This window comes from Eubalaena glacialis, chromosome 14, assembly GCF_028564815.1.
Source record: "Eubalaena glacialis isolate mEubGla1 chromosome 14, mEubGla1.1.hap2.+ XY, whole genome shotgun sequence".
NCBI lineage: Eukaryota > Metazoa > Chordata > Mammalia > Artiodactyla > Balaenidae > Eubalaena > Eubalaena glacialis.
The window spans coordinates 64,330,979-64,343,394 of record NC_083729.1 but is presented as its reverse complement, the minus strand read 5'-3'; the positions used below and the strand labels follow the sequence as shown (position 1 = coordinate 64,343,394).

Below are 12,416 nucleotides of genomic sequence, written 5' to 3'. Positions count from 1 at the left end.
GCCAATAAAACGGACAACCTAGAAGGAACTGATGAATTCTTAGAAAGGTACAACCTCCCAAGACTGAATCAGGCAGACACAGAAAATATGAACAGGCCAATTACCAGAACTGAAATTGAATCAGCAATTTAAAAATTCCCAACAAAGAAAAGTCCAGGACCAAATGGCTTCACAGGTGAATTCTACCAAACATTGAGCAGAGTCAACACCCATCCTTCTGAAACCGTTCCAAGAGTTTGCAGAGGAAAGAAAACTTCTGAACTCATTCTAGGAGGCCACCATCACCCTGATACCGAAACCAGACAAAGATATTACACAAAAGAAAACTACAGACCAATACCACTGATGAACATAGATGCAAAAATCCTCAACAAAATACTAGCAAACCAAATCCACTAATAAATTAAAAGGATCATACACCATGATCAAGTGGGATTCATCCCAGGGATGCCAGGATTTTTCAATATCTGCAAATCAATCAGTGTGATACACCACATTAACAAACTGAAGAATAAAAACCATATGATCGGGCTTCCCTGGTGGCACCGTGGTTAAGAAACCACCTGCCATTGCAGAAGACACGGATTCGAGCCCTGCTCCCGGAAGATCCCACATGCCGTGAAGCAACTAAGCCCGTGTGCCACAACTGCTGAGCCTGTGCTCTAGAGCCTGTGAGCCACAACTACTGAGCCCGCGTGCTACAACTACTAAAGCCTGTGCGCCTAGAGCCTGTGCTCCGCAACAGAGAAGCCACCGTAATGAGAAGCCCGCACACCGCAACAAAGAGTAGCCCCCGCTCGTTGCAACTAGAGAAAGCCCGCACACGGTAATGAAGACCCAACACAGCCAAAAATAAATAAATAAAATAAATTTATTAAGAAAAAAAACATATGATCATCTCAATAGATGCAGAAAAAGCTTTTGACAAATTTCAACACACATTTATGATAAAAACTCTCTAGAAAGTGGGCACAGAGAGAACATTCCTCAACACAATAAAGGCCATATATAACAAACCCACAGCATTATACTCAATGGTGAAAAGCTGAAAGCATTTCCCCTAAGATCAGGAACAAGACAACGATGTCCACTCTTGCCACTTTTTTTCAACATAGTTTTGAAGGTCCTAGTCACGGCGAGCAGAGAAGAAAAAGAAATAAAACGAATCCAAATTGGAAAAGAAGAAGTAAAACTGTCAGTTTTTACAGATGACATGATACTATAAAATCCTAAAGCTGCTACCAGAAAACTACTAGAGCTCATCAATGAATTCGCTAAAGTTTCAGGATATGAAATTAATACACAGAAATCTGCTGCATTTCTACATACTAACAACGAAAGATAAGAAAGACAAATTAACAAACAATCCCATTCACCATTTAGAACTAATAAACGAGTTCAGCATCATTGCAGGATAAAAGTTAAATATTAAAAAAATCAATTGTATTATTATATACTTGCAATTAACAAACTGAAAATGAAATTAAGAAAACCATTCTGGGGGAATTCTCTGGCAGTCCAGTGGTTAGGACTCTGCAATTCCACTGCAAGAGGGCATAAGTAGATCCCTGGTTGGGGAACTAAGATCCCTCAAGTCAAGCAGCACAGCCAAAAACAAAAAGAAAAGCAAAAGGAAACCATTCTGTTCACAACAGCCTCAAAAAAAATAAAATATTAATGTAAATTTAACATAAGAAGAGAAAAACTTCTACTCTGAAAGCTACAACAAATTACTGCAAGAAATTAAAGAATATCTAAATAAATATCTAAATAAATAAATAAACAAATAAACATCTAATTAAATAAATATCTATCTAAATAAAACATCCCAAGTCCATGGACTTACTGTTAAGAAAGCAATTCTCACCAAACTGATCACAGATTCAACACAATCCCTATCAGAATCCTAGCTGATTTCTTAGTAGAAATTTTGCAAGCATATGGAATTGTCAAGGACCCAGAATAGCCAAGACAATCATGAAAAATAAGGTAATGTTGGAGGACTCATGCTTCCCAATTTTAACTCACAGAATGAGAGAATATATCAAAATCAAAATTTTGATAAGAATGTGTATCTAGAATACATAGAACTCTTAAAACTCAATAAAAAAGAGAAATAGCCCAAATAAAAACCAGGCCAGGATCTGAATACACATTTCTCCAAGGATAACACACAACTGGCCAATAAGCACACAGAAAGATGTTCAACATCATAATCATGAGGCAAATGCAAATCAAAAGCAAAATGAGATACAAATTCACATCCACTAGAATAGATCCAATGAAAACGTCAGATAATAAGTGTTGGTGAGTTTGTAGAGAAATTGAAATCCTCATACATTGCTACTGGGAATGTAAAATGGTGCAGCCACTTTGGCAAACAGTCTGATAACTCCTCAAATGATTAAATATAAAGTTATCACATGATCTAGGAATTCCATTCCTGGGTACATACCCAAGACAAATGAAAACATACTGTCCATATAAAAACCTGTACATGAACATAAAAGCATTTATATTTTATAAATATAAAATTATTATTTTATAAAAGCATTATTCATAGTAGCCAAAAGGTGGAAACAACTGAATGTCCATCAACAAAGAGATAAACAAACTGTGATACATACATACAATGAAATATTATTGAGACGTTAGAAGGAATAAAATAATGATACAAGCCCTAACTTGGATGAACCCAAAAACATCATGCTGAGTTAAAAGAAGCCAGTCACAAAAGTCCACACATTAAATGATTCTATTTGTATTAAGGTCTAGAATAGGAAAATTTATAATAGAGACAAAGTAGATCAGTGGTTGACTTAGGGCTTGCAGGGAGGTGGGTGATGAGGAAAGAGAGGGGTGATAGCTAAGGGGTATAGGGTTTCTTTCTGAGGTGATAAAAATGTTCTAAAGTCAACTGTGTTGATGGTTGCACATATCTGTGAATAGGGTAAAAATCATTAAATGGTACACTTTAAGTGGGAGAATTATATATGTGCATTACATATTAAAAAAGCTGTTTGAAAAAAAATGTTCTATGAGCATTTGAAAGGTTTTTTTTTTTAAAGCATACAAACATTTATACACATCAACCTCATTATTTCCAGATGTTTCTCTAACTCTGCTTTTTTTTTTTTTTAATTTCATTTCTATGGTCTGTCATGGGCTAAGTATGTGTGTTCAAGCTCTCTAGTGTTCTGTATTACCCATTTCTCCTTGAGGGTCCTCTAGGGCAGCGGTCCGCAACCTTTTTGGCACCAGGGACCGGTGTCATGGAAGACAATTTTTCCACAGACGGGGGTGGGGGGGTGGGGGGATGGTTCAGGCGGTAACGTGAGGAATGGGGAGCGATAGGGAGCTGCAGATGAAGTTTCTCTCGCTCGCCCGCCCGCCGCTCACCTCCTCTGTGCGGCCTGGGCTAGAGTATGCTTCTGCAGGTTATATTTCCATCTTTCTTTTCCAAGCTACGTCTCCTAGACTACCCACTGCAGAGTTGCAATGTTGTTTTTTCATCTTACACATTCTTTTTTGTGTGTGATAAACACAGAAGATTAAATTTACCATCTTAACCAATTTTTAAGCATACAGTTCAGCAGTGTTAAGTATGTTCACACTGTCGCACAACAGATCTCTAGAACATCTTCATCTTGCAACACTGAAACTCTATACCCAATAAACATGAATTCCCCCTCCTTTCTCTCCCAGGCCGTTGGCAGCCACTTTTCTACTTTGTTTCTATGATTTTCACTATTTCAGATACTTCATGTAGGTGGAATATACAGTGTTTATCTTTTTGTGACTGGCTTATTTCACTCAGCACAAGGTCCTTGAGATTCACCTATGTTATAGCATGTGACAGGATTTTCTTCTTTTAAGGCTGCATAACATTCTATTGTATATATATCACATTATATTTATCCATTCATCTGCTGATGGACATATATTGATTATTGTGAGTAATGCTGCAATGAACATGGGTGTGCAGATATCTCTGAGATCCTGCTTTGAATTCCTTTGGATATACACCCAGAAGTGGGATTGCTGTATCATATCGTCATTCTATTTTTAATTTTTTAGGAACCTCCATACTGTTTTCCATAATGGCTGTGCCATTTTATATTTCCACCAGCAGTGCACAAGGGTTCCAATTTCTCTGCATCCTTGCCAACAATTGTTATTTTCTGTGCTTTTGATAGTACCCATCCTAATAGGTGTGCAGTAGTACCTCATTGTGGTTTTGATTTGCATTTCTTTGATGATTAGTGATATTAAGCATCTTTTCATATACTTGTTGGCCAGTCATATATACTCCCTGGAGAATTGTCTATTCGAGTCCTTTACTCATTTTTAAATTGGGTTTCTTTGTTGTTGACTTTTACAAGTTCCATATATAATCTGGATATTGATCACTTATCATGATTTGCAAATATTTTCTCCTATTCCACAGGTTGTCTTTTAACTCTGTTGATTGTGTCCTTTGAAGCAGAGTTTTAAATTCTGATATAGTATAATTTATTTATTTTTGCTTTTGTTGCCTATACTGTTGGTGTCATATCCACGAAATCATTGCCAAATCCAATGTCATGAAGCTTTCCCCCCATGTTTTCTTCTAAGAGTTTTATAATTTTAGCTCTTCTGTTTGGATCTTTGATCCATTTTGAGTTAATTTTGTATATGGTAAAAGGTAATGGTCCAAATTAATTCTTCTGCATGTGGATATCCAGTTTTCCAACACCATTTGTTGAAGAGACTATTCTTTTCCCACTGTGTAGTCTTGGTGGCCTTATGGAAAATCATCCATCTAATACATTCTTGATGTTAGCAGCTGCACGAGGACTATTTTCAAAATACAGTATCGCTAGATTAGCTTCTTGACTCCTTTCTTTGCTTATCTGGATACTGTTCTATATTCCTCTAAGACATAAAGTTTGACAGCTAGGTAGTAACAGCTTGTGTCCTATACACTTTTCTTTTAAGTTATTAGAAAAAGGGGGCCATGGGTAAACATAAATAGATTTGATCTTGGGTCTTTTTTATTGTAATTTTTTTAAAGTTTGTATTGAGATTCTTTCTGTCTTTGTCACAGTCATCTGGAATGCCTTAAGCTTTCCCCTGTTTCAGTGTTGAGACATGATACTTCACTTCTAATACTATCAGCCTTGGGTATTTCATTGTAATTTTGTTTCTAAATTGCCAGTGTCTTTTCCCAGAAGTAACAATTATCTTACAAATAAATACATACATCCACACAGACAAAGAAGCACTGAAGTGATACGCATAAGAAAGCAAAAAATAAAAAAATGGAACTCTGTTTAAATTGTGAGACTATAGTCTCATCAGAATTAAGTGGAAACACGTAGACATAGGCGTTTGCGTGTGCATGCTCTCTCTCTCTCACACCCCCTACCCCACTCCCCATTACCTGCAATATCTATTTGCAAGGATTTCTTCTCTTCGGGCCAGGCTTCCTTAGGAACTGTCCTCTTACTGTGGATCTCCTCTTTCTGTTTAATGGCTTTAGTGTCTGGTAGATTATCAATCTTCGTGTCTTGTAGTTGAGCTGACTGCTTGAAGCAGCAGCAGCACTGGAACCTAAGAGAGGGAAATCAAGATTCAGACAGGAAGCTGACAAAAATTATTTTAAAATACCTCTCAAGCATCTACTAGTGTGAGAAGAGAGTTACACTGGATAAACAGTGAGATGGATGCAGGACAGGAATAAAGACGCAGACGTAGAGAACAGACGTGAGGACACGGGGAGGGGGAAGGGTAAGCTGGGACGAAGTGAGAGAGTGGCATGGACTTATATACTACCAAATGTAAAATAGTGGGAAGCAGCCACATAGCCCAGGGAGATCAGCTCAGTGCGGTGTGACCACCTAGAGGGGTGGGATAGGGAGGGTGGGAGGGAGACGCAAGAGGGAGGAGATATGGGGATATATGTATATGTATAGCTGATTCACTTTGTTATAAAGCAGAAACTAACACACCATTGTAAAGCAATTATACTCCAATAAAGATGATTAAAACAAAAAAAAACTGAGATGGAAAGAGAAAAGCATTTTGGGCAAAGGTGAATACATATGAAAAAAATGGAATCAGGAAAGCAACTGAACATCTAAGAAACAGTGCAAGTATATAATTTATTAGATTATAGAATTTGTAAGGAAAAGAGAGAAAAATTAGCATTTGAAAAGTTCTTTGGGAGCCCATTCTACTGTTCTGAAAGACTAGGCTTAAAAAGTTTAGTTTTCATTCTTTTTTTTTTTTTTTAATAAATTTATTTATTTATTTATTTATTTGGTTGCACTGGGTGCTCATTGCTGCGCGCGGGCTTTCTCTAGTTGCGGCGAGCGGGGCTACTCTTCGTTGTGGTGCGCCGGCTACTCATTGCGGTGGCTTCTCTTGTTGCGGAGCACAGGAGGGCTCGAACCCGTGTCCCCTGCATTGGCAGGCGGATTCTTAACCATTGCACCACCAGCGAAGTCCTAGTTTTTATTTTCAAGGGCAATGAAAACTTTCTGATGAGGAGATTAACATGATCAAAACTTTCTCTGAAGCATTCGTTTAAAAACAGCAAAAAAGCGGGTAAATTTTCGAATACAATATTGCCCAGAATACAATATAACTTCTGAAAAAGAAGCAATACACAAAAAAAGAGAAGTGGCTAATTATACTCCAAACTATGTTTTTATTTATACTTGTGGCAGACTACCAGCTGTCCTCCGAAATCCATTTTCCTTTTCCTCTAAAATAGAACCTGACTTAGCTGGGCATACCATAATAGAGATTATATTTCCCAGCCTCCCTGGCAACATAGGTTGGTGTGACCGTGTGAATAAGTCTGGCCAATAGGATGGAAGGGGAATGGTACATTTAACTTTTGAGAAGTATTTAAAGGAAGAAATACACTTTTTTCTTTTTCCTTTTTTTCCCTTTTTGCTGGCTGGAATACGTGTCTGATAACTACAGCCTGAGAATGGAAGCTAAAATGTTGAAGCAACAGGAGAGAAAGAGCTTTGTTCCCTGATACTCTTTTCTGTCTTCTTTAAGCCAATGTCATTTTGTTTTTGTTTTCATCTCTCAGAGCCAAAACTATCCTAAACTGAACACACTTTTACAGGCATTTTTAATCAGCACAGTCCTACCGAAGTAAATTAACTGGGTGGGTAGTTAGGAAGTAAACAAGCTAAATTCCTGAAGAACAAAGGCCTATGTAAAACAATTTTATTAGAGAATTAGCATCTCATGGCAACAAATATTTTTATCAGTAGAGTTTTAAAAAGTCCATTATGTGAATTTCTGGCAATGAGATTAATTTGTGTACAATATTCACAAAGTTCTCCAAAAATATCTCAAAGAGCTTTAAAAATGTTAGTTTTACCTGCCAGTGTATACTAAAAGTTGCAGCTAACATCCTATTTCACATATGAAGAAGATGGAGGGTTGAAGAGAGCAAGAATATATCATACTTTTCTATTTATATTCATTTTAGAAGGCCAGAATAGAACAATAGGCAGATAATTCTACAGTTCCACTACCTGTAGTGTCTTTCTGCAAGGATTCTTTTTCTTCAGATCGAGCAGCCTCGGTCACTGCCCTTTTACTGTAGATCTCCTTTTTCTGGTTTTTGTCTGAGAGGTCCTCATCCCCGGTGATGAGAACTTGAACTTGAGCATCTGGAATAATGATGTCATTTGATCCCAGGGAGAAGGAAAAGATAACACAAGCAAGTAATCCACCCCCTCCACCCCAAACAAAAACAAAAACCTCTTTATATATTAGGAAAAAAAGCATCTCTTAGGCTCAACCATGTAAAAGCTGTGACAGTTTTAAGGACTTTATAACATATGGCAGTTTTGGGGGGTTTGGAAAGTTTCCATATTTTTCTGTGTACAATCACTTTAAACAAAATCTGTTCTTTGCTGATTTGATGCAACAGTTAAAAAAAAAAAAAATCCAGATCAGGTATCTTTCAAAGTAGTAAAGTACATCTGAACAAGCCTATTCAAAATTTTTGTCACTTAGGGGGCAAATTTTGATATTTCATATAATCCTAGAAAAGCATCTATATCATCTAGATTTTATATATTATACTCATATAATTTTTTAAAATCTCCTGAGGTTAAATTTGTCTAATGCTTTCTATTTTCTTTCTGTTTTTCTTGGTCATACTTGCTAGAGATTTATCTACCTTATTGGTCTTTTAAAATCAGCTCTTTTCTTTTTTATTGTATGAGAAAACTCAAGTGCAAAATAATAATGTTGGTAAATAAATTAAAAATCACCAATACAACAACTAGGATACAGTTATCAAGCAGTTAATATGGTTATGTTTTTTACAATGGATTGACAAGAGATTCACTTCCTATCTCTAAGCATGAATATTTGTCAACAGAGCAGTCAGAAAGGCAATAGAGATTACTAAAAACAACATAATGAACACCAATGTGTCTACTATAGAGCTTAAGAAACAAGATAAAACATTACAGATATAATGATATAATGATAATGATACCCTGTGTAAAGCCTCAATGATACCATTCTCTCTTTTCAGTAGCAAACTTAAGCTCAATTTAGAGTTCGTCAATCTCAAGGATGTTCTTGAACTTTTTACTATACAGTGCTGCATGTATTAGTCAACAAGGTACTGGATTGTTTTGCATGTCTTTAAACTTTATATAAAGGGTATAATACTCTGTGTACCTTTAGGTAACTTGCCTTTTACACTCAGTATTACAATTGGGGGATTTACTCATAGTGACTCTAATTAACTCATTCTCAGTGTTATGTAGAATTCTATGGAATTAATATATCAATTTTCACCTGTTGATAAACTTTAGGCTATTTCTAATTTTTTAATATTGAAAAGCATTACAATGAACATTACTATAAAATTTCTTTGTAGGTTGTATGAGTTTCAAATATCTTCTCTCAGTCTGTGTCTTGTCTTTGAATTATTTATGATGTCTTTCGGTGCACAACATTTTTCATTTTAATAATGCCACTTACTTTCATTTTCCTTCATGGTCTGTGCTTTGTGTGTCTTATTTAAGAAATCATTATTTCATGGTCAAAGGATAGTCATCTAAATTTTCAAAGCTTAAAGTTTTCCTTTTTACATTTAATATCATTTGGACTACATTTTTGTTTAGTGTGCAGCAGGGATCTATCTGATTTTATTTTTTCTTACATATATAATCAATGGCCCAAACACTATTGAATAGTTCACCCTTTCTCCAGGATTGTTATGTCATCTGTGTTATATATTAGTTTCCACATTCATGGGTGTGTTTCTGGGTCAACATGTTGTTCCACTTTTCTTTGTTTATTCCTTTGCAAGTGAGGTCTTAAATATATATATTTTATATATATATAAATTATATATAAATTTTATATATGTATATACACACACACACACACACACATAAGTCTTTTGACGTCCGGTATGGCAAGTTCTCTTACCTTATTCTTTAAATATACTTTTTGATTTTCCAAAAAATTTTGGAATCAGCCTGTCAAGTTCCATGAAAAATTCTACTGGAATTTTGAGTAGTGATTCATTGAATTTATTTAAGTCTTCCTTAATATATTTCAATGAAGCTTTATCATTTTCTCTACATTAGTTTTGCATGTCCTTTGTTAGATTCATTTCTAAGTACTTATTTTTTGTTGTTTTTCAAAAAAGTATCTTAAAAAAATCTTTTGCATTATGTATCGGAAGACATGTATCAAAAAATGCACAGAGAACTCAGTGAATTGGTAAAAAGTGAATAGGTACCCAGGGTAAAAAAAAAAATCTGCCTAGAACCCTACATGCTCTCCCCTCATTCTTTCAATCTCCCCCAGGCTGAGCATAACACCCCATTTTAAATGCAACAAATTACTTATATTTCTGAACTTTATATAAATGGAATAATACAGCACATAGCCTTTATGTCTTGCTTTCTTCTCTTACATTATATTTGTAAGATCCGTTAAGTGTTAAAACATATATTTGTCTTTTACTCAGTCTCATTTACTGGTTACTATTCAACAGTGTCAATATGCTACAATTCACTCATACTACTGGAAAAATAATGGCATAATAAATATAAAAATAATGGCATCTGGGTAATTGCCAGTTTGGAGCTATTACGAAAACTGCTGTAAAGAATATTCGTGTGGCAGAGGAGACACCACCGCAGTTGCCGCCACCTCCGGGATTTCTGGCTCTTTTCTCTTCGCCTTAAATTCGGGTGTCTTTTATGAATAATCAAAAGCAGCAAAAGGCAACGCTATCAGGCCAGCGTTTTAAAACCAGAAGAAGAGATGAAAAAGAGAGGTTTGACTCTACTCAGTTTCAAGACTGCATTATTCAAGGCTTAACTGAAACTGGTACTGATTTGGAAGCAGCAGCAAAGTTTCTTGATGCTTCTGGAGCAAAACTTGATTACTGCCGATATGCAGAAACACTCTTTGACATTCTGGTGGCCGGTGGAATGCTGGCCCCAGGTGGTACGGTGGCAGATGACATGATGCGTACAGATGTCTGTGTGTTCGCAGCACAAGAAGACCTAGAGACCATGTAAGCATTTGCTCAGGTTTTTAACAAGTTAATCAGGTGCTACAAATACCTGGAGAAAGGTTTTGAAGATGAAGTTAAAAAGCTGCTGCTGTTCTTAAAGGGTTTTTCAGAGTCGGAGAGGAACAAGCTGGCTATGTTGACCGGTGTTCTTCTGGCTAATGGAACACTTAATGCATCCATTCTTAATAGCCTTTATAATGAGAATTTGGTTAAAGAAGGGGTTTCAGCAGCTTTTGCTGTAAAGCTCTTTAAATCATGGGTAAATGAAAAAGATATCAATGCAGTAGCTCCAAGTCTTTGGAAAGTGAGCATGGATAACAGACTGATGGAACTTTTTCCTGCCAATAAACAAAGCATTGAACACTTCACAAAGTATTTTACTGAGGCAGGCTTGAAAGAGCTTCCAGAGTATGTTTGGAATCAGCAAACCATAGGAGCTCGTAAGGAACTCCAGAAAGAACTTCGAGAACAGATGTCCCGTGGTGATCCATTTAAGGATAAAATTTTGTATGTCAGGGAGGAGATGAAAAAAAAACAACATCCCAGAACCAGTTGTCATCGGAATAGTATGGTCCAGTGTAATGAGCACCGTGGAATGGAACAAAAAAGAGGAGCTTGTAGCAGAGCAAGCCATCAAGCGCTTGAAGCAATACAGCCCTCTCCTTGCTGCCTTTACAACTCAAGGTCAGTCTGAGCTGACTCTGTTACTGAAGATTCAGGAGTATTGCTATGACAACATTCATTTCATGAAAGCCTTCCAGAAAATAGTGGTGCTTTTTTATAAAGCTGAAGTTCTGAGTGAAGAACCCATTCTGAAGTGGTATAAAGATGCACATGCTGCCAAGGGGAAACGTGTCTTCCTTGAGCAAATGAAAAAGTTTGTAGAGTGGCTCAAAAATGCTGAAGAAGAATCTGAGTCTGAAGCTGAAGAGGGTGACTGAATTTGAAACTACACCCTCAGTAAAGCAAACAGGAGTTGTAGATAAAATGTCATGTCTCATGTGTCCTGGTTCTTACATCTTCCTACCTCCCTATATCAAGCATGATATAAGGGCTTTCATGGCAAAGTTTATTCTAACTGTTTCTATGGTTACTGGAAATGTTGGATTTAGTTTCTAAAACCATGTTTTAGAACTAGTCTATCTGGGAGAATCCTTCTTTGTCTCTTCCAGCTTCTAGTGACCCCTAGTGCTCCCTGGCTTTGGACAGCATAACTCCAGTCTCTGCTCCTGTCTTCACATGGCCTCCTCTCCTCTTTTTGTAAGTACACTAATCATTGGATTTAAGGCCCACCCTACATCCAGGATGATATAACCTAGAGATCTTTAACTAATGACATCTGCAAAGACCCTATTTCCAAATAACATCACATTCTGAAGTTTCCTGTGGACATGAATTTTGGGGCAATTACTACTTAACCCATAAAACAGATTTTTGTTTCATTTTGTTATTCCATGTTTTTATTGTTGAGTCCTAATTTAGCTACACTGTAGTCAAAGAAGCTGTTCTTTTTGAACATCAATTCTTCAAAACCAACAGCTTCATCAATTTTTCTAAGTGTTCCGTGTGTTCTTTAAAAAAATGAAAAGTTCTCTATAGTAAGTCAAACTTTTAAAGTCCATTTTTAAATCTTGTCTACTTTAATTTTCTTTCCTGGTCTCTCAGTTTCTGATAGGTATGTATTGTTGGGTTTACCTATATTTTCCTGTCATTTTTCCTGCATACAAGTTTGAGTAAAAGAAAATAAACTCAAATTTTATCTTATTGGTATATTTGAGCCTTTTGTTCTTACGAGGTAAACTCATAATATATATTAATATTTTTTGGTCTGGAATTTTATTTTGTCAAT

General features: G+C 36.2%; 1 protein-coding gene across 1 annotated transcript; it reads left to right on the top strand.

The window, feature by feature from the left end:
* The first annotated feature begins 10,174 nt into the window (after window positions 1–10,174).
* LOC133105063 (eIF5-mimic protein 2-like) lies at window positions 10,175–11,555 on the top strand. Its single transcript, XM_061210948.1, is given in 3 exon segments — window positions 10,175–10,494; window positions 10,584–11,093; window positions 11,095–11,555. Coding segments are annotated over 3 exon segments (1,008 nt in total). The 5' UTR covers window positions 10,175–10,410; the 3' UTR covers window positions 11,509–11,555.
* Window positions 11,556–12,416: the final 861 nt, after the last annotated feature.